This window comes from Jaculus jaculus, chromosome 19 (genome assembly GCF_020740685.1).
Source record: "Jaculus jaculus isolate mJacJac1 chromosome 19, mJacJac1.mat.Y.cur, whole genome shotgun sequence".
Taxonomy (NCBI): domain Eukaryota; kingdom Metazoa; phylum Chordata; class Mammalia; order Rodentia; family Dipodidae; genus Jaculus; species Jaculus jaculus.
Window position 1 is genome coordinate 15,299,523 of NC_059120.1, and position 25,658 is coordinate 15,325,180.

The following is a 25,658-nucleotide window of genomic DNA, read 5'->3' on the forward strand; positions in this document are numbered from 1 at the left end:
ATGTCTATTAAATAACACCTCTCCATTTCCCCTACTCTCAGCTCTTGACAACTCCCGCTGAACTTCCCTTCAGCAGATCCTTCTGTCTCCCCTTGCCCACCGCCGGATTATAGGCATGAGGTACCACATCTACTGTCTGCAGCGCAAAGGCTCAAACAGGCCAGCATTCTGTCAACCGAGCTGCATCCCCGGTCCTTGTTACGACGTACTCATACAAGTGTATCATTGTGCTTTTCTCCTGTCTTTCCCTCCATTGCCTTCTGGTATCCCTTCTCCCTCCTCTTGTCAATCCCTTGGTTCTTCCCAAATAGTCCTTCTTCTTTCCTGTCACCTGTGTGGACATTTAAATCTACATTCCACATGTGAGAAAACAGTCTTTCAAATCTGGCTTTATTTCATTTAACATGTTGCTTCCCAGAAATTTACTTAAAAAAAAAAAAAGTGAACCAGGCATTTTATTGAATCAAGTGAGTAAGACATTTTTCCTATATGAAAAGTAAAACTGATCTGCTCGTTGGCAATCTTCTGAATAAAATTTCTTGACCAGGAACATACAATTCCTTCACTCCATTCCAAAAGGAAACCCTATTGTACAACCAACCAATTTCCCAAATAAGCAGCTCAATACTGACTTTAAATTTCATCACTTAGAAGCACATTTAGAGAAAAAGCAAGAAAGATACTTGGAAGCAAGCAATCCATCAAATTATAAGTTGGGTGTCTATTGCACTGACAGAGGATCCTGTCCTCTCATCCCTCCCCAGGGGGCAAGGACCAGCCAGAACCATGCAAAAACTCTGGGCCTCATGAGACATGAATACACAAGCTCTTTCTGTTCCAGCAACCAAGGCCAGGCCTGCCAAACAAACGCACAGACATACATGAGTGCTTAGCAAAGACGGCAGGCCAGGCATGAAGGAGTATGCCGGAGTCAAGCCTGACTCACCTCTTTAGGAGGACACTGGTCATCAAGTCAAACAAAGTCTGCGTGGGATATGGGACATCTATGTCAATGTGGAGAACACCAGCGCTTCCTCCTTTTTTCTTTTCTTTTTTTTTCTTTTTTCTTTTGGTTTTTCGAGGTAGGGTCTTACTCTAGCCCAGGCTGACCTGGAATTCACTATGGAGTCTCAGGCTGGCCTCGAACTTACAGCGATCCTCCTACCTCTGCCTCCCAAGAGCGGGGATTAAAGGCGTGCCCCACCACACCTGGCATTCCTTGAAATGAAATGTGCACACGAATGACCTGGGAAACGTGTCAAGATGCACACTGTGATCTTTAGGTCTGGGGCGTCTTCTGTGATCCTGCCTTCTAACGCGCTCTTCTCAGGCCACACCACTGCAGCTGATCCACAGACCACACGTCTAGTAGCATGGTATTGCATCAGAAGGTCTAGCAGAGTCAGTGGAGACTGAAATCTCGAGGGTTTTGAGAAAACACAAACAGCTATTGTGGAAGCTACCACTTTCCTCTGCTTAACAGCAGGGATATGAGGCCGGTGGCTGCAGCAGCCATCTTGTGGTTCATGAGTGAAAAACTTCCAACCTAACACATAGTGGAAAGAGCGTCTGTCCGTTACGCCATGGTTAACGATAATAATAAACTGGTGAGGTAGGGAGGTGCACACTGAGGTAAGCGTTCTCAAAGAAGCAAGGCTCTGCTGTTGACCAGAGATCCTCACAGTTTTGGTTTGTCATTCACTTGTTCTTTTTGTTGATCTTTTTTTTTAAAAAAAAATATTCTAATGTAGGCATTTGCAAACACAGAGAGAGAGAAATAGGAGAGAGACAGAAAGAATGGGCATACCGAGGCCTCCAGCCATTGCAGATGGACTCCACATGCATGTGCCACTTCGTGCATACGGTTTTATGTGAGAATTGGGAAATCAAATTCACATCATTAGGCTTTGCAGGCAAGCAAGCACCTTAACCACTGATCCATCTCTCCAGCCCTGCTTTTTTTTTTTTTTAATCTTTGTAAAAGCAGCTTTATGCTAGCAGCAAAATTAAGGATTACCTAGAGATTTCCTATATATACTCACTGCCTCCACACGGTCTGGCCATCTCCCTTCCCCACATGCCTCACTGGAGTGGAACGTTTGCTCCCATCAGGGAACCCTGAGCCCCGTCATCAGATCCAGACCCACAGTTAGCACTAGGGCTCCCTTTTGGAGCCGTACATTCTATCGGCGTATAACATCATTACAGCACCATAGAAAAAGGTTTTCAGTCTTCGTCTCCCTTCCCTCTGTCCACCCAACCCCTAGAATCCACTTTCATTTCAGTATCTTCAAATTGCTGCCTCTTCTAGTGGGGGCTCTCCAGGACGTGCACCAGTCTGTCATTGTCACGCAGGCCCTGGTGTCCCGATGTGGCTGCTGAGGCTTTGCTCCCCGGTTTTCAGTGTGGGAGAGAGAGTTATACTGACCGAACCCAGCCTACTGAGGTCCTCGTGGAAGGCAGTCTTTATTTCAGGTACAGATGTTCCCTCTAGCCTTTGTTTTCCCTTCTCTCTCTGTCAGGATTTCTGAGTCCACTGCTCATCTGTTTGCATGCACTACTTTCTCGCAGAGAGTCTTTAGCAGACCCATCACGTTGCTCTCAGTTCCAGTTCTAATCACGTCAGCGTCACTGTCTGTCTGTCTTGTCCGGATCCTTCCTCGGCCCCTGCACATTGTTCCTCGACTTTCGCAGGCCTTGTCATTTCATCTTGATCTCGAGGGTAAAAGGAATTGCGGTAAGTACGTCCACTAAGTGGCGGTCAGGGAGAAGACACACTGTGACCCTGTGGCTTAGGCCTCGGTGTCTCAGTGAGCTTGTGTCTCCTGCCTGTGAAAGCCCCAAGGGAGCTCCAGGTTCTTCCTCCCTCATTTGAAGGGTGGGATGGCTGGTCCAAGTCAAGGTGAATCTTTCCACTGGCAGCCTAGGTGTGAGCTGGGCACTTCCTTCCGCGTGTCAGCAAGGCTCTGGTAAAACCTCTTCGGGTCAGGCTCTGGTTCACCATCATCTCCCGAGGTCATGCGTTGTCAAGAGGCGTGCTCTGGCATGATTTCAAAATGGACCTGTTTCCCCTCCCCATGCTGGAAACATTTTCCAAGAGAACTCCCAGGGTGAAATTCACAAAACCTGGCCCCGCCCATGACGGGGTCACCTGGCAGTCTGACCTCTCAGACTGGTCCACACAGAGCCTCCAGAGCTACATCAGTGACAGGTCAGGTTTTCCTGCCTTCATATTGTACAAGCCAGTATTTGCTAAGCACTTAGCACATGTCAACAGTTCAGTTCTCAGAGTCCTGGATTTTATTCACTTTTGTCTTAGAACTCTCTGATGCAGGTGTTCTTATCCCCATGTAAATAATGATGAAACGGAATTATAAACAGGTCAAGCAGCCTAACCAAGCTTACTCATTTGCTAAGTGATGAAGATGAGGGTTGAACTCACAGCACAACTCCATACCCTTCTAACTCTCTGCCCCACTGGGAACCACCCTCCTTAACAAGTCTTGCCATTAGTATCTCCAATGCATCATCTCTACTTGTACACATTTGAAAATGGCAAGTCTCTGTGTTGGGCATTCCTCTAGCATAGCTCTAAGTAGTTAGAAATATAGGCAATGATCACACCTTGGAAGCAAGCATCCTTAGCGTGCCCGAAGCCCGAGGTGCAGTCCCCGGTACGGCGTATGTACACTGTGGTGGGGGCGCACACCCGAAATCCTGGTGCTTGGGAGGCTGAAGGCAAGCCTTCAAATTGTAAAACTAATTTCGCATCATTGTAAAAGTTTATGGTAATTCCACTCACCCTATCAATCAGAAAGACTCATGTCCATTGTGCCAACCAGAATAAGTACTTTCGGGTCCAATTTTTTTGCCTCAAACTTTTAATTAGAAGAAGGATATAGGCCATTCCTTCTTGGTTTTGGTCTCTCTTTCTAGCACAATTATGGTGTTTTCTAGGAGATGGGATGGGATGGGATGGGATGGGACATAGGACCAAACAGAATAGAAATACAAATAAAACTTCCGTCCACACGTTACAACCCACCTTAAATGTTACCATTCTCCAACTCCATCACAGGCCCTGACTCACCCCAGACATAAGCAGCGTGTGTTTCTCTGCGCTGTTCTGCTTCGTATGATGCACTTTTATTAAGAAACGTACCAGACTATGTGATAGGTCTTCATAGGTCAGTGTTCTTCACTTAATTGCAGATCGATTGAGGAAAATAACTTTTTTTGTAAGTCTACACTTTCTGTATTGTTACTCAATTGGGTTCTCACAGAAAGAGAATTTTTTGTGAACTTTTAAAAATATTTCATTTCTTTGCAAGCAGAGAGATACAGAGAAAGAGAATTATGGGCACATCAGAGCCTCTACCCACTGCAAACAAACTCCAGATGAATGCACCACTTTGTGCATCTGGCTTTCATGGTACTGGGGAATTGAACCCAGGTTGCGGTAATTAAACCTGGATTGGTAGGCTTTGCAGGCAAGTAAATGCCTTTACTTCTGAATCATTGCTCTAGCCTGAAAATAAATGTTTTTTATCTTACGAGCTTATCATAACCATATTCTCTATAAATACTTAAGGCATCGGGATGAAGACTGCATGACTTGTTGTAAATGTTTTCCCTAGACAAGAATTCTCCTTTCCAGTTACAGAAATCTAGATCTTCCAGAAATCTAGACATTAAGAAAAAGAAAAGTGTAGCTGGCTGTGGTGATGCATGCCTTAAATCCCAGCACTTGAGACGCAAAGGTAGGAGGATCACTATGAGTTCAAGGCCAGGCTGAGACTACATAGTGAATCCAGGTCAGCCTTGGCTAAGGCAAGCCCCTACCTTGAAAAACAAAACAAAACAAAACAAAAAATGCCTGGAGAGATGGCTTAGCAGTCAAACACTTGCCTGTGAAGCCTAAGGACCCCAGTTCGAGACTCAATTCACCAGGACCCACGTTAGCTAGATGCACAAGGGGGCGCATGTGCTGAGAGTTTGTCTGCAGTGGCTGGAGGCCCTGGCTCGCCCATTCTCTCTCTTTCTCTCTATCTGCCTTTTCTCTCTGTCATTCTCAAATAAATAAAAATAAACAAAGAAAGAAAAAAATAATAAAAAGAAAGAATGAGAGAGAGAAGGAGAGAGGGAAGGAAGGAAGGGCAGGCGGGTGGGAAGGAAGAAGGAAGGAAGGGAAAAAGGAAGGAAGGAAGGAAGGAAGGAAGGAAGGAAGGAAGGAAGGAAGGAAGGAAGGAAGGAGGAAATTGTGAACTATGTGATACATAGTTTTTCACACTGGAATTTTTACCATTTGCTCTTAATGTTCTTCTGAGGGCTGACCAACTATGAATTTGACCCTTTCCAAGGGAAATGACATGTCCCCAAGGAAGGTAGCAGAGTTACAAGATGATTTAGAGTCAGACCAGGGTTCCCATTTGGTTCTGACATCTACTGAGTGTGTGACTTTGAGCAAGCTATTAAGGTTCGGTTTTCTCATAGGCAAAATTAAAACAATGCTTACCGGTGGGGTGGTTCTAAGGATTAAATGAGTACCTATAAAGGATATCACATACCATAATAGCATATATGAAATATTTATTAAATATTATTTGATAAGTTAAGGCTTGACACCCTCATACACTGGGCTCGCCATAAGCAGGTTATGCGACAAGGATTTGTATAAAAGCAATTTACTAAGGAACTTCTTGAGGAAAAAAAAAATGCTAAGGGGTTGGGGAAGCAGGACAGCTCAAGAGAAGAAGCCAAGCAGGGATGTGATTAAAGGCAGAGTCCCACAGCGGCAGCATCAGGCAGCTCACAGGGGTCTCTGTTACACTTCAGAAGTTGTGCTAGCCAAAGGCAGAGACACTGAGGTTTCATGTTCCAACACCATCAGTCACTGGCTGAGCACCGCCTCTGCAGACTGAAGCTACCTTCTGTCTCTGCATTAGGCAGCTTCAGGAATTGTGATGGTTTGAATGCAGAATATCCCTCATACCTCACTGTGTTTGTGAGGAAGCCTCATACTTAGCCTCAGCTGGTGGAGCCTTTGTCAGGTAGAGTCTTGCTGGAGGAGGTGTGTCCCAGAGGGAAGACCTGAAGGATTGTTAGCCCAGCCCACTGGGAATTCAGCTCTGTCTTGATGCCCGCCCCCAGCAGATGTGACACCCTGTGTGCTTGCCCTGCTTTTGCTGTCGTGACGAAACTTCCCCTGGAAACTGTAAGCTAGAAATAAATTCTCTCTTTCCATAAGGTACTTCAGGTCAGGTGCTTAGTCCCAGCAGTGAGAAGGTAATCATAACAGTAGCCCAAGGCCATTGTTCAAAACAAGAGTATAGGATAATCTCCAAAGAGTTGAAGGTATGGGCCACAGAAAGCCAAAGACTGCTTGTGCAGGGAGAAGGAACATACAAGACCAACAAATGGGATTTAAGAAGGTTTGGGCAGAAAATAATCAGCCAGACCAGACACAATATACCCAACCACAGAGTGAGACATCATACCTCCCCAAACTGCTGCTTCAACGCATAACCCACAACCCCATAAGGAATACCTGAAATCCCGCTGAGGAGGATCCCCAGTAGAATGGGGGGCAGGGACGATACACATGATGTATCCATACAAAATATATTGATAATAGTAATAATAAGAATAAATTTAAAAATGTACAAATTTGATTCCTTGCATAAAATCAAAAATGAAATTATAAACTGGGCATGGTGGTACACACCTCTAATCCCACCACTTGGGAGCCAAAGATAGGAGTATCGCTGTGAGTTCGAAGCCAGCTTGGAACTACAGAGTGAGTTCTAGTTCAGCCTGGGCTAGAGTGAGACCCTACCTCAAAAAAAAAAAAAAAGAAAGAAAGAAAGAAAGAAAGAAAGAAAGAAAGAAAGAAAGAAAGAAAGAAAGAAAGAAAGATGGAAGGAAGAAAACTATAGAGCACATGCCTACTTCAAGTATAATCCAAAACCTCATCACAAAGAAAGAAAATGGCTGTTTCCTCTTAACATGTGACTGACCCATGATTCAAAAGTCCCACACCAAAGACCTCTCCATCACCATGTTAGCAGAAGCTCTGGTTCTCCCAGAAGAGTTCAGCATTGTTCTCCTGGGGTCTCACAAAAGAACCTAGAATGGGATGTTCTAATCAAAAAAAAAAAAGGATCCAAAAATCAACATTCCATATTTCTGTTCATCCTGTATTCATTTTCTCTGTGGGGAATATATAAGGAACTTTCCTCAAGAGTAACATGATTTATTTCACATGGGAAATTGCAAAGCTGTTTCTTTTATGGGTCTTAAAAGAAAGGTATTATTGAGCCAATAAAAAGTCAAGAGATACAGAATAGGAGCGATAATTGTTAGCACAGTAAAGATAATTCTTCTAAGATCTGAAGTGTTCTCCAAATCTGTAATACTGTGTTACAGATTACATTATCTAGTAATGTCACTTTCCTTTTTTATTAACATTTATTGATGGGATTCACTGCATACATATATAGTCAATCTATAGTAAAATATTGTATTATGTGTGTTAAAAGAAGGAGGTGATTTAATGTACTATGGCCAAGCAGGTTGGTATCATCATGGGTATGCTTGCAAACCTCAGGGCTTATGCAAAAACCCATTTCAAGTTGGGCTTGGTGGTGCACACCTTTATCCCAGCACTCGGGAGGCAGAGGTAGAGGGATCACTGAGAGTTTGAGGCCACCCTGAGACTACATAGTGAACTTCAGGTCAGCCTGGGTTAGAGTGAGACCCTACCTCGAAAAACAAAAACATAAATAAACAAACAAAAACCCGTTTCATTCTTTTCCTGATGTTTTTTTTTTTTTTTTCAAATCAACTGACTTTAACAATATAACTTGAAATCATCCTAACAGTGGCATCTGTGTAAATCTGAGTTGGTATGTTGAATACATCTTGTTGCACACTGAAATAAACACACAACAATTAGTATTGTTTTTTTTATTCAAAGATTTCCTTTGAGCTACTGGAGGGGAGTGAAACCCCACCCTTCTAAAGTCTATTAGAACTGAATCTGACCTAGACCCTCTGAGCATGGGCCTTTCTATTTGTTTATGTCACGCACACAGGTGTGTGTGTGTGTGTGTGTGTGTGCGCGCGCACGCACGTGCATGCATGCGTGTGTGTTTGCACCAGGGTCTCCTCACTCTGCAAAGAAACTTCAGACACATGCATCATTGTGCATCTGGATTAGGGTGGTTGCTGGGGAATCAAACCCTGGGCAGGCAGGTTTTGCATACAAAGCACCTTTTGGCCTCTGAGCCCTTTCACCAGCCCTTAGGATGGTGCTTCCTGACTTTCAGCAAGCCAGCTTCTGGCAGATTGCAGCTAAGAGGGAGGGAAGCAGCCACAGGAAGGAGCGTCAGGAATGCAAGCAGGGCAAGGCCGCAGAGGATGTATGTGTTCATGTCCCATCCCTGAACTGCTCCAGGTGATCACAGCTCCTTGCAGTGCCTTGTGTCGCATAGGAATTCCGTGACTGTTCAGTTCATCATCCTTTAGTTTTCCTGAGGAACAGAAAATGGCAGTGGATGCCACCTGAGATGGTAGCGTCTGAGCATTTGTAATAAAGTCTGTATCTTAGGGATGTGGCCAAGATGCCAACGTCATATGTTCTTACCTGAATTCTTAAGGGTAGATTCTGTTATTCTATTTTCAGTCCTCTTTTGGGTTTCTGGTGGCCTGGCTAATTTTACTTTAGAAGAAGACATTCTTGATTTATCATCACAACTCCTAATTTGACACATTTCCCCCTTTATTTTCTTCTAACTTTTTATGTTATTGGCCTAATAAAACAACATTGTCTTATTATGAAGTGATTAAATTGCTGGGTCTTGGAATAAGAGTTCTGGGTTTAGATGCTGATTCTAACATTCACTAGTTGTGTGACCTGGCAAGTTTTTTTTGCTGTTGTTTTGTTTTTTGAGGTAGGGTCTCACTCTGGTCCAGGCTGACCTGGAATTAACTCTGTAGTCTCAGGGTGGCCTTGAACTCATGGCGATCCTTCTACCTCTGCCTCCCGAATGCTGGGATTAAAGGTGTGTGCCACCACGCGTGGCTGACCTGGCAAGTTTTTAACTGTGCCTCAGTTTCTTCATATATAAATTAAAGATCATACATGTACCTACCTAAGACAGTTGCCATGAGGAACAAGTAAAAGAGTCTATGAACCACTAATGTCCACTGTGCTTCAACAGTAACTAGCAAAGTCTGATGTACTGGTGATATGCTTGTACAAAAAAAAAAATTTAAAGGCTGGAGAGATGGCTTAGCAGTTCAAGCACTTGCCTGTGCAGCCTAAGGACCCATGTTCAACTCTCCAGATCCCACATAAGCCAGATGCACAAAGGTGAGGCAAGTGCAAGGTTTCACATGTCCACTAGGTGGTGCAAACATCTGGAGTTCCATTGCAGTTGCTGAGGCCCTGGGGGTGCCAATTCTCTCTCTCTCTCTCTCTCTCTCTCTCTCTCTAAAGAAAAAAAATTGATTCACTTGTCATCGGATTTTTATTTTAGTTTACTCTAATAACCTGACTTTATTAAATATTAATAACCAAACTTTAATATTCTTAATTTGGGTTTTATGCTTACCTTACCTAAATGGCATTATCTATACCAATAAACTACACTTTTAGATGAAAAACAGACTAGAAAATAATTAATTTGGTCTTTCAAATTTAAGAATAGCTTTTCCATTAGTGTGTCTAAAATAAAAAATATTTTATTATAATTGCATTAATTTTCACATCCTACTCTTTAGAAAATATATTTTCTGTCTATATTTAGCAAAGTAACCAAAACTAGGAAGCAAAAAAATTTATCTCAAAAAGAAAATGTGCTGCTGGCATTTTATAACACCTCTTGATCACTTTTCAAGTCATGTACAATATAACTATTGTATAAAGTGGTTATGTATTCCCCTACTCATAAACATTGACCTTTATACATTCCATATCCCACAATCAGCTAACACTGATAATTTTTCAGACTATATATACCTGGTAAGAAATACAGTGAAATAAAACCCTCTGGGCAACCAGAGAGGAGCCATGGGGCTATCCAGAGAATTTGCCTTTTTCTTACTCCTGTACCTGATACAGGGTGCAAGCACTTCCTTTGTGAGACTGACTGACAATGGTTATGAAGACATTCTTATTGCCATTGATCCTGGTGTGCCCGAAGATGTAAAAATAATTGAGCAAATAAAGGTAAGGGGAAAATTGGATTTCTTCTCTTTGGATTAGGAAGAAGAAAAATGTTAACCATGGATAATTATCACAGAAAGTTCTGGCTGCCTGGGCAGTGCTGGAATGGGAAGAGGGAGGAAAAGGCTCTAGATGGTTCTAGATGAAGATTCTAGGGAGTTCTAGGAAAGCGCTCTGCCCTTTCTTAGGCCAATAATGAAGACAAGGCAAGTACAGCTTCTCTGATCCTCTTCCCTCATCTATAAATTTTGATTCAGTTTTTCTTTAAATTACTCCTTTAAAAAAAATCTTCTATTTATTAAAAAGCAAAGAGCAACAGAAGAGAGAATGGGTGCACCAGGGTCTGTCTCCAGTCACTTCAAATGAACTCCAGATGCATGTGCCACTTTGTGCATCTGGCTTTATGTGGCTACTGTGGAATGCCTTAGCCACTAAGCCATCTCTCCAGCCCTTAAACAGCTAGTTTTTAAATGCTTATGACATGCTGGATGAGACAGTAGTGAGTAAAAGGGGGAAAGCCTTGTGGAATATGTATCCTTTTCAGAGTAGGAGGAAGCTAGCAGGTGGGGTGGTAGTAGATCGCTGGGGATACACGGTGGGTACGGAATGAAGTGTGACTAGAATCTGGGGAGGGTTTAAGTTTCAGTTCCCAGAAGGATAGTGAGGAAAGGCCTCCCTGCGATGTGACATCTGAGCAGAAACCACGGTGAACGAGAGAGAAGAGAATGCTGAAAAGCTGAGAGATGAGAGCAACTAAGCAAACAGAATGAGGAGGAAGGAGAGGAGGAAGGTTGGACTGAAGCTGGGAGAGGAACCAGAAGCCAGAACACTGGGACGCGCATTGTTGCTTTCACTCTGAATGACAAGGCATACGAGGAAGGGTACATGGCAGAGGTGGTTTGTACTTTGGCACATGATCAAGGACCATTCTGGCTACAGGAAACTGCCCAGGGTTTGCACTTGTGGCGCATATTCTGTATAAACTGTGTAGCTTGGAGGTGAAGGACCAGGTAGGAGGAAGCAGCTGAAGTTGGTAAGCAATGATTTGACCAGTTAGTGGCAGAGGTCATTAAAGTGTGTGATTCTGAACTTAATTTGAGATTATCATCTAGTGTGTATGGCAAAAGAGAAAGTAAGAAGGAAATGTTAAGTCAAAGAAAACGTCAAAAAATTTGCCTTAAATACTTAGAAGGTAGGCGTTATCATCAATTGAGAAGTAAAGGCTGTAAGTGCAAAGAATTTGGTAGCTGGAAGACCAGGAAGTTAGTCTGCGGTATTTTAAAACAGTTGATCAGTTTATTTTTCAGACATCAAAGTATATAGGTGATAGGGATGTGAACTCAGAGTGAAATATGCATGTGGATAAAATTCAAAAGCCATCAATGTACAGAGGGTATAAACCCACGAGCTGGGTACAAAGAGAGGAAGAGAAAAGTTCCTGCACTAAACCTAAGGGACTAATTTTCTAAGGTTTCTCCCAACTATAACAGTGCATGTAGCATCAGTCACTTTCCCTGCCCCCAGCATCAACATCAGCTAAGCCCTTGCTCTCAACTCCACCGCTCCTGGGTCCTCACCAATGAACTCACCACTGAGCCCTTTGGTGGCCATGGGCTGAGCTGTGAGCCGGGGGTATTGCCCTTCCTCTTTTCATTCATTCTGCTGCAGCACAGAGATGCCTGCTCAATGATACCTTCTGAATTTAGAAGGTAAAGATTGTTTATTTTTTTCTAAATAATATGGGTTTGAGAAGAAAAGAGCACAGAGGATTCAGAGTGCTAGAGTGTTAGGGTTCAAAACTAATCAATTTCAAACCTTTCTGAATTGGGATGTTAGTATTTGATAAATTACTATTCGCATTATTAATGAGGCAGTCTTACTTCTGCACAGCCTGACCTGGAACTCACTCTGTAGCCAATGCTGGCCCTGAACTCCTGGTGATCTTCCTATCTCAGCCTCCTGAGTGCTGGGATCATAGGCATGTGCCACCATGCCTGGCTTGATTGAATTATTTGTGAGGACAAAAAGACTTCTTAACATGGTCCTCTACTTAATACTAACGGTAGAAATGCAATTATTTGTAAACTACATTTTGCAATGTAGTTGCAATGTAGTTTACTGGAACAGTCTCAGCCATTTAAAGAATCCTTATCTTAATACTATCAGACAACTTTGTGAAATGTCATCATGTACTTTATATACAAAAATTTATGCTGAACTGTCTTATATTCATGCCTGAGATGTTTAATTTTCAACATTCCTTTTTCTTATGTTCAGATTTCTTGGTTTGAGAGAAGTTATTTTGCAAATAAACGTCTTTATCCTCTTTGATCCAGCTAGGATATTATAGAATTTCTGGGAAATTTGGAAGAAATATAGGATTTCTGGTTAGAAAAGTTTTGGAAACCATTATTAGGCATGCTTGCATACCCCAGGTGATGGCAGTCACCTAATGTGGTTTCTGCAACCTCTCCATAGCTAAGACTCCATCACTATCAAACAGCTACTTGGGCCATGGAGACCGACAGAAAATGCAATCCCTCCATGTTGTGCAATGCATAACTCACACAATTGTCCACTGCAGGCCTATTTCTTCAATCCACAACTCAGTTTGAACCACCAAAATGTGATTACCTCAATATGTACAGAGAGCATTACTTTAAACAGAACACAGCCACTTAAATAATCCACCCCTTTTTTTTTTTTCTCAAAGGAGAGAGACATCCTTGGAATCATTTTGTCTGTCTTCTGTCTGTACTGAACAACCTCCAACCTAGTTTAGAATTCTCCAGTCATTCTCCTTCCAGCCAGTCCCCTGGCCCTTCAGTTCTCTGCACTCTGGATGTCCTCTGGTTAATCTCATTATCGTCAATCCAGCTAGATTGCGGACTTCGGGCAGTAAAATGAGTCAACACATTGGGCTCTCCTCCAATTGCCCCTGCTGCTGCTGCTGCTCTCATAGTCCTTCTAATCAAGGATGACAAGCTTCGAGTCGATTCTAACTCATCCCATAGTTATGCAGCATTCCATAGTTATTTACTCACAAGGCTAGTTAGCATAGCAATGACCACAAAAGAATGAGGAAGCTGGGCTGGAGAGATGGCTCAGCAGTTAAGGCACTTGTCTGCGAAGCCTAAGGATCAAGGTTCAAGTCCCCATTTTTGCAGTGGCTGGAGGCCCTGGGGTGCCTATATATATATTTTTCTCTCTGTCTTATAAATTAATTAATTAATTGAAAAACAAAGAGTGAGGAAACTGAGCTATAGATCATCACAGAAATCAGAATTCAGTGCTAACACAGATAGTGACTGGAACTAAACAAATGACTCTAAAGTCCAACTAAGTGCTCATATTCATTAATTCCTACAATCATCAGGCATAATGGCTGAGATAAGAGGATAGAAGACTGAGAGGCCTTCCCACGTGCAGGAGGAAGCATCGGCCGGGGGTTGGCAGGCGCCGGGTTAGAGCAGAGGCTTGTTCCTGTACTAAGAACTGGGGGTGGGAGATGCGTGGATGAGCCCCGCTCCATGACGCCACGCTCACTCGGCCCTCCGTACTGTTTGCCTTTGATAACAGGAAATGGTGACCACAGCATCCACTTACTTGTTTGAAGCCACGCAAAAAAGATTTTTCTTCAAAAATGTATCCATATTAATTCCCGAGAGTTGGAAGAGTGACCCTCAATACAGAAGGCCGAAATACGAGAGCTACACACACGTGAGTGCCAAAACCTTCCCTAAAAACAGCAACTGTGGTGTGAGGCTCTCGAGTTTTGCCGTAAATTGATCGCTCCAGAGTATTTGTAACCATCAGAACTTCTACTCTTGAAGCGTTACTGACCATTTTATCCACTCGCAGGCAGATGTGCTGGTCGCACCCCCTGCCTTCCCAGGCAACGACGAGCCCTACACCAGGCAGTTCACGGAATGCGAAAAGAGAGCAGAGCACATTCATTTGACCCCTGACTTTATACTAGGAAGAAAACACAGTGAATATGGACCATCAGGTAGGACATTTGACTAAAACATCTAACTTCTGTAGCAAAATAGCTCTGCGCTCAGATTAAGAGAGCAGGCCTCAGAAACGATAGCCTTTAGGTCTAAAGCCTGGTTCCTCTGTTGATGATCTGTGACCTTCAACAAGTAACCTATCCCCCTTGTGTGCTGGGAGATGGATTGCCCACCCTGCTTAGCCCCAGCTTGCATCCAACACAGTCTCCAGTTGTGAGTGACCTGATCCATCTCCCTTGATTCCTGTTGTGCGCTTCCTCTAGAGCTGGGACAAATACACGCTTTCTAAGTCCAGTGACACCGTCCACGCTATTCAACAATATTTATATTCAGCGCCTCTGAGCACCCTTTCTCACGTCCCACCCTTTCTCACATTCCACTCCAGTTTAGAGCTGGAGAGATTGCTCAGTGGTTAAGGTGCTTGCCTGCAAAGTCTAAAGACCCGAGATTGATTCACCAGTTACCCACATAAAGCCATATGCACAAAGTGGCACATGCATCTGGATTTGTTTGCAGTGGCTTAAGGACCTGACATGTCCATATTCATTCTCTCCCCCCCTCCCCACTCTCTCTCATAAATAAATATTTTTTTTTCTTAATTTGTCATTTTCTTCAACATCTGTATCCACTTTTCTCACTCCATCAACTGAAAGACACCCTTATTGGGCAAACACAAGTTCCCAGCCCCTGCCTATCCATATCCAAACACGACCCTCTTCACCTGTTCTACCTCTAGCTGCCAGAAAAGCAAAACTTATCCAATCCTTAAAGCCAGTGTTCCGATCTGAGTCCTTGATCATCCCTCGTTTCTTATACCCTTAGCCCTACTTAATCACTACTGCTGGGTCCCATTCCTCTTAGACAGTTCTTTATTCCATACAGACTATACCCTGAAAATAATAAGGCTTTGGAAAATTAAGATGAGGGATAGAAGTCATGATATTGTTGCAATTTGGTAATAAATAATAACAAGTAAAAAATAGCTCATTAGAAGCTGCCATGGTGGATATTAAAAGTGTGTGCACCTGAATACACACTAACACAGAGAGAGAGTAGAAATGCCATTACAGATGAGAACAAGGTAATTCAAAATGAGACAGTGATGTAGCTGGGGATGGAATTTTAATTCAAGGGGCTGTCTTTAAGGTGGACATGGGAGATGGGGCAACTTAAGGAAGAAGCAAATGAGAGCAGACCTAAAAAGACAGCCATAGTAACGGGCAGTGGTGAATTCTCTTCAAGTTCCCGTTGTGGCAGCTAGTGAGAAGGCTTTCTTCTTCTACATGAAATTTATAATTCAATTTGCATTAGCGTGGCTCCATTTAGCCAGAAGCTTTATGCCAACAATTTTTAAAGTTAATATGAAAAGGAATAACTTAGGACCTTGGTAAGAACCACACTGTGATCCAGCAGGTTGAAGGTGGGCCTGAGACCCTGCATTTCCAACAGGCTCCCCGGTGATATCTATTGCTCATCTGGGACCAGGTTCTGAGGAGCACTTAAGCTAGAAACACAACTTCTTCACATCATTGCTTTATTTTCAGACCTCATGTGAGGTCATCTGAGCAGACTTGATTTTCAGTCGTTACTCTTTTCTGTTTCCTCTAAATTTTTTCCTAACATTGTTAAAATAAACTTTCTGTCTTTCTCCTTCTTGTGTCTTTAGCTGAAGATTTGCCTGCATTATTGCATTCATTCTGAAATTCTTATGGAAATGATTATCCTAATTCCCTCCCCAAAGTTCTCCACCTCAGGAACTATATCCTACACATCTTTATATTTCTTAATATCTAGCACTGCACTTGCTACAGTTAATAATACTAATAACAGTTTTGTATAATTAATGCTTATCAAAAATTAATCGCTTCATCTTGGTATCCTCACAATTACATAGGGTCTACACTAGCATTTCTCAATCTTTTTTCATCATAACCCCACTCAGAAGCATTTTTAGACATTTTATATTGATTGCATCCCAGAGTATCTTACCACAACAGAATGTCATTGGCAGGGTTGGTGTTTGAAAAGCCATAAAACATTGTATTATATCAGACCTTTTGCTCCCCAAGAACTGAAGCCCAAGTTCTAGCTTACTTTGACTGTAACATATACCCCATAAACGTTTCACTGGGATAAAAAGATAACATGCCATGCAGATAGATAATGTAATTCATTACAAAAGGCTCCTTTATAAACAATTCTATAAGTGTGGAGAGTTATGGAAAACCTAACTTCGACTATATTATAATTGAAGGAAGAACTTGAAGTGGGGTTTTTAAGATACAAAATTTGGCTCTCGCACTGCGATCACACATTTGAAAATGTTTTCCTGCAGGCAGACTGTTCGTCCACGAATGGGCCCACCTCCGCTGGGGAGTATTCGATGAGTACAATGAAGACCAGCCTTTCTACGCTGCTGCGTCGAAGAAAATTGAAGCCACAAGGCATGGCTACCAAAATGCTTTCAGATGACCTCAGGCTTTTCTTTTTTTTTTTTTAATCTATTTTTCATTTATTTGAGAGAAAGAGGCAGGTGGAGAAAGAGAGAAAATGTTAATGAGGCAGGTGGAGAAAGGGCCTCCAGATGCTGCAAATGAACTCAGATGCTTGCGCCTCCTTGCGCATCTGGCTTTCGTGGGTTCTGGGGAATCATACCTGGGTCCTTTGGCTTTGCAGGCAAATGCCTTAACCGCTAAGCCATCTCTCCAGCCCAACCTCAGACTTTTAACTGGTCATATGCTCCCTACTTTGATTTCTTCTGAACGACAAGCATTCATTTTGTTGTTATTGTTGTCCAATGTGGATAATAGAAATTCTATCACAAAACTGATTTAAGGTTTATTCACAATGTGTATATTGAAGAAGCTAAGCTGAGTAACTATAGAAAGTGCACATATGGGCTGGAGAGATAGCTTAGCGGTTAAGGCATTTGCCTGCAAAGCCTAAGGACCCCGTTTGAGGCTCGATTCCCCAGGACCCACGTAAGCCAGAAGCACAAGAGGGTGCATGTGTCTGGAGTTCATTTGCAGTGGCTGGAAGCCCTGGCACGCCCTCCCTCTCCCTCTCCCTCTCCCTCTCCCTCTCTCTCTCTCTCTCGTACTCTATCTGCATCTTTCTCTCTCTGTCACTCTCAAATAAGTAAAATAAAATAAAATAAAATAAAATAGAAAGAAAGTGCACATAACTTCAGGGACAAGCATTTTCTACAACTCTGCCATAAGTGCCAGAATTCACTTAGACTGAGTAGATGAGCTAGTTGGGAAACAAATATTATTCACATTACATAAGACCAAGCAAGGAGCTGGTGGGATGGCTCAGTCAGCAACGTGCTTGCTATGTAAGCATAAGGACCTGATTTTGGAGCCCCAGCACCTGTGTAAATGCAGATGTGTTGGTGCATACCTGTAGTCATAGTGCTGAGGAGAAAGAGACGGGAAGATCCCCAGGGCAAGCTGACCAGCTACACTATCTAATGGGTGAGCTTTAGGTTCCATGAGATAACTTGTCATAATAAGCAATGTGGAAATCAACAGAGGAAAACCCACATTAGCCTCAGCCTCTGACTATACACACACACACACACACACACACACACACACACACATACAATTAACTATCATAAAACTTCAAGTTGGCTCTGTGTAATTTTAAAGTATCAACCTAACATCATAGTCAATAAGATACCATTATCTTGACTTTGAGATCAAGAAAAAATAGTTGGGAATAATTCATTTAAAATTAGGTGTCAGCAGCCTCGTTGCTATTACATGCCCTTCTGGGTTTAGGGTCCTGTCACAAAAGGTCATCTGAAAGGTATATGACCCAGCAAAGGCCTTTCCTCTGCCCCATTACCCCAGTCTTGGGGGACATGTTTCTAAACAATATTGCATACACTATATTTGCTTCTGTCATATTTCTGTTAAGCATCCACCTTCGCCTGCAGAATATTCATCATGCTTTTTATGGAGATGCCATCATGGTGTTCAGCAAGTACTGAGCAATAGGATCATTAACATGTTTACACGTTTCCTGAAATGACTGAATTAAACCTAATAGACACGTCCTCAATTTGAGCTGGAAGCCAATGGAAAAAGATGAGCTGTGGCCACATCCTGGTATAGCTGATGATCACAGCCACCTGTGGCCCATTCCTGCAATAACTTGAGTCTAAAATGCCTCCGTCTTTCCTTATCCTACCATCCTACCCGACAGCACCTTCTCTCTCTGATTTCAGTCACATTACTCTTTGGATAGGCGCTCCTTGAATCGAAGAAACCTTTGCCTGCCCCACTTTTTAAGGATGTCTCTTTGGAAAAGAAGTACACAGGGAATTTCAGTCTACCTAGAACAGTTCCTGCAGAGCATTCAGCACTGTGAGGCCAGCAGGAGATATGTCTCAGCAAGAGACCAGAATTTTGTGAAATAGTTTTATTTATGCATTGGTAAGCAGAGAGAGAGATACAGAGACAGGAAATGGATGTGCCAGGGCCTTTTGCTGCTGGAAGTAAACTCCAAATGTATGCATCACCTTGAGCATCTGGCTTTACAAGGGTACTGAGGCATTGAGCCCAGGTCTTGAGGCTTGGCGGGCAAGCTCCTTAACCACCAAGCCATCTCTCCAGCCCCCCAAAGTTTTAATTCCAGCTGAGAACTCAGAAGTTTTGTTTTACCTGGAACACCCTCGTAACTTTTTCTATTATAGTTTCTTGAAGTATAGATAATGACTTTCATTGGAACACTTAGCCTTTGCCATCAGCAGAGAAAGCCCACAGGGCACATGAAAGACATGTTTGTTCTTGTCACAAAGATTACCACTTAAGAAGTTTTGTGTTTTGTTTTGGGGTTCTTTTATTTTTATTTATTTATTTTTTTTTTAGTTTTCCTGAGGTAAGGTCTCACTCTAGTCCAGGCTGACCTGGAATTCACTATGGAGTCTCAGGGTGGCCTTGAACTCATGTTGATCCTCTTACCTCTGCCTCCCAAGTGCTAGGATTAAAGGCATGCGCCACCACGCCCTGCTTAAGAAGTTTAAAAACTGTTACAGATCAAGTTGTGTCTAAGATTGACTGTGGCATATTTTCAGGTGTTCCACGGGTATCTCTGGCATTAATCGAGTCCATTCATGTCAAGGAGGCAGCTGTGTGTATAAACGATGCAGAAAGGATTCTACTACAAACCTGTATGAAAAAGATTGCCAATTCTTTCCTGATAAAGATCAATCAGAAAAGGCGTCCATAATGTTTATGCAAAGCATTGATTCTGTAAGTATGTCAGTCCAGAATTTAACATCAAAAGATTTGCCTAATTTTATTCATATTAAAATTTGTTATTATTTTTTTTTCTTGGTTTTTCTAGGTAGGGTCTCACTCTGATCTAGGCTGGCCTGGAATTCACTATGTAGTCTCAGGGTGGCCTCGAACTCTCAGTGATCCTCCTATCTCTGACTCCCGAATGATGGGATTAAGGGTGTCCACCACCACACCCAGCTTTTAAAATGTGTTATTATTTTAATTATTATTATTTGCTATAGATTGAAGCCAGAGAATTATACATTCTAGGTAGATACTTTCCCAGTTGAGTCACATTCCCAGTTCGGATATATCTGATCTTTAAATATCTGTCCAAGTGACACGAGGATTGAATATGTTAACAGAGTTTTTTAAAAATATTTTACTTATTTATTTGAAAGAGAGGAAGAGAGGCAGACACAAAGTGAGTAGAGGCATGTCAGGGCCTCCTGCCACTGCAAATGAGCTCCAGAAGCATGCATCACTTTGGGCATCTGTCTCTATGTGGGAACTGGGAAATCAAAACCAAGCCATCAGGCTCTGCAAGCAAGCACCTTTAACCACTGAGCAATCTCTCCAGCCCTTAATAGAGTTGTTTACACATTGATCAACACACAATAACTCATTAGTGTTATTTATTATTAACACTATTGTCTATTAAGTCCTAGATAACTCATATTAAATATTATTACTATTGTAATTACAAGTCTAATAGTCTATTGATTGTCATATTTCACTTGATAAAAAGCATATTTGATAAACATTTTTAATTCTTTCTAGTTAGGTTCATTATTATTATTTATTTATTTGAGTGAGAAAAACAGAAAATGAGTGTACTAGGGCTGCCTGCCACTACCAATGAACTCCAAATGCATGTGCCACTTTGTGCATCTGGCTTTACATGGGTACTAGGGAATCAAATCCAAGCCACTAAGCTTTCAAGCAAGTGCCATTAACTGGTGAGCCAGCCACTGTTATCCTTTCAAAATAAAAAAATTTTAAAGCTTCAATAAAAATTTATGTTCTTTCCTCAAAACACCTTCCTTTGTGCCCCTTCCCTACTGCCCTCCACTAAACACCCTCGTCTATTAATCCCCGTTCTATATTGATGTCTTTTTTGCCCTCCTGCATCACCCTTGACAATCTGTTGATGGGCCCAATATTATTCAGGTCTTGTGCAGGCAAGGACAGCCACTGTGAGGTCATGAATACCATGACCACTTTTGGTCAAGGAGGCAGTATTCCAAAACACTATGATAGAGCTTATCATAGAGATATCTCTTAATACTTAATGAGTCTTCCAGCTAAGCTTTTTTTTATATTTAATTTTTATTAACATTTTCCATGATTATAAAAGAAATCCCATGGTAATACCCTCCCTCCCCCCCACCACCACACTTTCCCCTTTGACATTAATAATGCACGGCATTGTAATCTCATTTTTTGAAATTTGTTTATATTTCAGGTGACTGAATTCTGTAATGAAAAAAATCATAACCGAGAAGCTCCAAGTCTACAAAACACAAAGTGCGGTTACAGAAGTGTGTGGGAGGTAATCAGCAGCTCTGAGGATTTTATAAACAGCACACCTATGGGCGCGTTGCCTCCTCCACCCGCCTTCTCGTTGCTGAGGATCAGCGGAAGAACTGTGTGCTTAGTTCTTGATACCTCTGGAAGCATGTCTGTAAGTTCATGGGCTTTTTTTTTTTCTGGATGTAGGAATGGGGGTGATTGAGTGCAAGGAACCTCAACTTTCATCTATATTGTCCTGAAATATAGTGTCATAGAATACCATTGTTTCCTGAGATTATGACCTCAGACATGGCAACAGCATATTGCATTGAAAGAAAGATGTGATTACAGTTAAGAATAACTAACCCCAAGGGTTTCCATACTGTTCTAGAAAGCAGACAGTTGAGTAAGAAGAACTCTGATGCCCTTTAGTCTACAGTCAGTTGGAAGGTCACAACTAGAGATTGGAGTTAAATTGTTTTTAGCGATGGTCCTTCCACTGAAAATGTTTAAGAGAAATGAGGATAGGGTGGATCAGTGGCTGGTAAACTCCATTCCAGGACAAGGGACAGGATCAACTAGCAGAATCCCTAACTTGAATTATCTTATTTGTGTCAACTGTAATCTCTTTAGGCACAAAACAGAAAAGCATGATTATAAAGAACACATGGCTAGATGCAGTCATTCATTCCTTCGACTATGCACTGAATACCAGGTCATTCATTGTTTCTGTGATGCAGTGAATACCAGATATTGTGTTAGGCTCTGAGAAGAGAGATGAAAATCCTTGAGCAGTTCACAGTTCATTCAGGCAAGGACATGGCAGTGTATGCCTCTAATTCCAAACAGGGGGCTAAGGCAGGATTTCAAGTTCAAGGACAATTGAGCTATATGGTGAGATCCTGTCTCAAAAAAAATAAGTAAAAATGGATTTACGTATTTATTTATTTATTTGAGAGAGATAAAAAGGTAGATAAAGACAGAGAGAGGGAGAGAGAATGGGCACACCAGGGCCTCTAGAGGCTGCCAGGAATAAACTCCAGTTGCATACACCACCTTGTGCATCTGGCTTTATGTGGGTACTAGGGAACTCAACCTTAGGCTTTGCAAGCAAGTGCCTTATCCACTAAGCAATCTCTCCAGCCCCCAAAACACATTTTTACAGACCAATAGAAAATGTTAGCTGGGCGTGGTGGCACACGCCTTTAATCCCAGCACTTGGGAGGCAGAGATAGGAGGATACTCATGAATTCAAGGCCATCCTGAGACTACATAGTGAATTCCAGGACAGCCAGGGCTAGAGTGAGACATTACCTCGAAAAACCACCAAAAAGAAACAAAGAAAATGCTATTTCTTCCTCTCCCCCTTGCCTACCTAAGTCATTCCTGTCCTTTATAATTTAGGAGAGAAACTTATCCCTTCATTAGAGGGGCTGAGCTTACACGGTGCTCTCGATCCTTCTGTGGGTTCTCAATAATGTCCCATGCATACTTCTATTGCCGCATATGTTTTTGAACAACATTTGCATCTCCAAATTTGCTTGGGCCTTTCTCTAGGAAGTGGAACCTTGTCTGATGCATCTTTGTATTCCTATGGGCTAGAACAGAGCTCACCTCATAGATGGGACCAACAAGTAATTGCAGAAATGAACAAACCACAAACTAGCAGATGCAGTGTGGTGAAATACCTAGAAGGATCACACACTGGAGGTGAGGCAGAGCATGCTGGAGGCCAGAAATTAAAACCTCAGCAAACGAGGTGAAGGTGGTTATTGAGAGGGGCAGAGAATAATAGAGATTAATGAGAAGAACTACAATAACACGGGTTTCACAGCGGTCAGCAAAGTTCTAGATAACAGTACAGAAGACATGCCTGTTTAGGAGCTGAGTAGCTAGCTCCGGGTGAAAAAGCAAAGCACTGGGATGGGTGGCTTGGCTTGAGAAGGTCAGCGGGAAGTTTGAATGTGGACTGCGGGAAGAAAGTGAACAAGATTGGCAGGTGACTGCTTATGGGCTACCAAAGAACCAATGGCAATCCACCCACTGGCGGTGAAGTGATGAAGAAAGGTTAGAGGTAGAATTGGCAGGAGGCATACTGAACTTCTCTGAACTTAACCGCAACTCAAGTAAGTTTCACCTTCTAGGTAGACTTGAGCAGTTTCAGCTCTGGTTCTCAGAGTCCAAGAGAGTCAAGGGTGTGATTTCATCTTTGGACAACAGATCCACAGCTCCCACGAGCAATTATGAGAGACCCGGTGATGTGAATCATCACCCCTAATTTCCACTCATTCTACACACTAGCTTCCACCTTGAACTTGGCCATTTACCAGCCAAGAATTAGCTCTAGTTAAAAAGTATAAACCCCTTAATATGTGACTCATGACACGTATAACTGTACTTTAAAATTTATCCATGGTAGCTGGGTTTAGTGGCACCTTTAATCCCAACCTTTAATACCAACACTCAGGAGGCAGAGGTAGGTGGATCGCTGTGAGTTCAAGGCTACCTTGAGACCACATAGTGAGTTCCAGCTCAGCCTGAGTTACAAGACCCTACCTCAAAAAAAAAAAAAAAAAACTAATACAATTTTCTTTTTAAAAAAATTACTGATTAAAAAATCACAGTTTTATCCAGGCATCGTGGTGCATGCCTTTAATTCCACCACTCGGTAGGCAGAGGTAGGAGGATCGCCATGAGTTCAAGGCCACCCTGAGACTACAGAGTGACTTCCAGGTCAGCCTGAGGTAGAGTGAGAACCTACCTCAAAAAAAAAAAAAAAAAAAAAATCACAGTTATTTCTTCAATAGCTCAAATTAATACTCATACAAAATTCTTACCAGTAAATGTCCTGCACTTGTTTTATGTGATCTGTTATGACCTTCCACATGAAAACCACTTGGTTGTTTCTTGTCCTTTTTCATTCAGTGGGAAAGGCGTCTTGAGCGAATGAATCAAGCAGCAAAATACTTCCTGCTGCAGGTGGTTGAAGATGGATCCTGGGTGGGGATGGTTCGCTTTGATAGTGACGCATACATTACACATAAACTAACCCAAATAAACGGCAACACTGAACGAGATAAGCTCATAGCAAGCTTGCCTTCAGTGAGTATGGGAGGTACTTCCATCTGCTCCGGGATTCGATCTGCATTTCAGGTAAGAATCAACTGTAACGGTATCTTGTTCTTCACTTTGTTTTCAGGGCATTTCAATTTGAAGGCCTAGTATTTATACTTGCTCTCTCAGTTTTTGACATCATTAATCCTGGGAGGCATAGGAAAAAGCCCCCAAGTTGGGACTCACTTGACAATTTTAATGGGTCAGTGGCAATGAGTAAACTACAGGAGTAAATAACTAAAAGACTACACGTCTGTAGTCCCAGCACTCAGGACACTGAGACAGGAAGACGGAGACTTGGAGGCCTGCTTGGGCCTCAAGCACAGGCTTCTTAGTGAGACTCTCTCTAACAAACAACCAACCCCCAGATGATAAACCCGATGAAGTCAGAGACTTTGCTCTCTGCCATCATATCGTAGTCTGTACTAAGGATCACTTAAATAAGTAAGTGTGCTTAGGCACAAATGCCATCAAGTTTGACACCGAGGAAGCTGATTTGAACGCTTTGAGGCAGTTTGTTCATGTGACATTCAGGAGGACAAACAGCATGTGTCTATTAAAGCGCGTATTGCCAAGGACTGATGGTCACATTTACACTGAGCCAAGGACAGAGCGTGAACTTGACTTCCGAGTGCTGCCTCTGCTCTGATTAGCTCTCTGGACTCAGGTGACCTTCAGCCTGTTCGTTTTCTAAGCTTTATCTTTAAAATGGAGGAAATTGCTGGGCATAGTGGCGCATGCCTTTAATCCCAGCTCTCAGGAGGCAGAGGCCGGAGGATTGCTGTGGGTTTGAGGCCACCTTGAGACTCCATAGTGAATTCCAGGTCAGCCTGGGCTAGAGTGAGACTCTACCTCAAAAAGCCAAAAATAAATAAATAAATAAAATAAAATAAAATGGAAGAAATTGCAATGCGTACATCAGGACTAAGTAAAATTACATGGCATTATATTTAGAATAATAGTCACTATAGTGTAGGGTAAACTTTATCCAAATGTTCAGCTTTAGCACAGAATATCAATTGAATCATTTTCCTGATTAGAAATGCTCTTAGTCTATAAATTTAAGCTGATTTCTTCAGCCTGATGCTATTCAACTTTTCCCCCTCCCTCATTTTTCCTCTCCTGGTACCCTAATCAATGTTACTGTCATTGTCCTCCAGGCCCACTTGGGCTGACAGCTCCCACACTTCCTCATACGCAAGTCCTCAGCCTAGCATGCTTTCTCTTCCCCGTCTTTACACGCCAATCTTCTCCAGAACATCTTCTCTTTCCAAAAGATTTCCTTTCTCCAAAACACCATTGAATCGCTCTTGCTGTTTAATCATTACTCTATTATTCTATTCCATTACTAATCATTATATCATTATGTTAATTAATTATTGTAATATAGGTGTATGACTTAAAGTCACCATTATCACTTACTAGCTATGTGATTTCTTCCCCAATACCAGCTTTATTGGAGAGCTCTATGTTCCAAACCCTCATCTGTAAATCTGCCCATAT

The 25,658-nt window shown here is 42.3% G+C and overlaps 1 protein-coding gene across 1 annotated transcript in view; it reads left to right on the forward strand.

Moving 5' to 3' along the window:
* Window positions 1-10,072: 10,072 nt before the first annotated feature.
* Window positions 10,073-25,658, forward strand: part of Clca4 (chloride channel accessory 4) — a 30,422-nt gene continuing 14,836 nt past the window's right edge. The window contains exons 1-7 of the mRNA XM_004653761.2: window positions 10,073-10,231; window positions 13,808-13,948; window positions 14,090-14,237; window positions 16,577-16,685; window positions 19,325-19,502; window positions 20,995-21,213; window positions 23,967-24,194. Of these exons, the coding sequence (XP_004653818.2) occupies window positions 10,073-10,231; window positions 13,808-13,948; window positions 14,090-14,237; window positions 16,577-16,685; window positions 19,325-19,502; window positions 20,995-21,213; window positions 23,967-24,194 (1,182 nt within the window). The remainder of the gene's footprint in view (window positions 10,232-13,807; window positions 13,949-14,089; window positions 14,238-16,576; window positions 16,686-19,324; window positions 19,503-20,994; window positions 21,214-23,966; window positions 24,195-25,658) is intronic.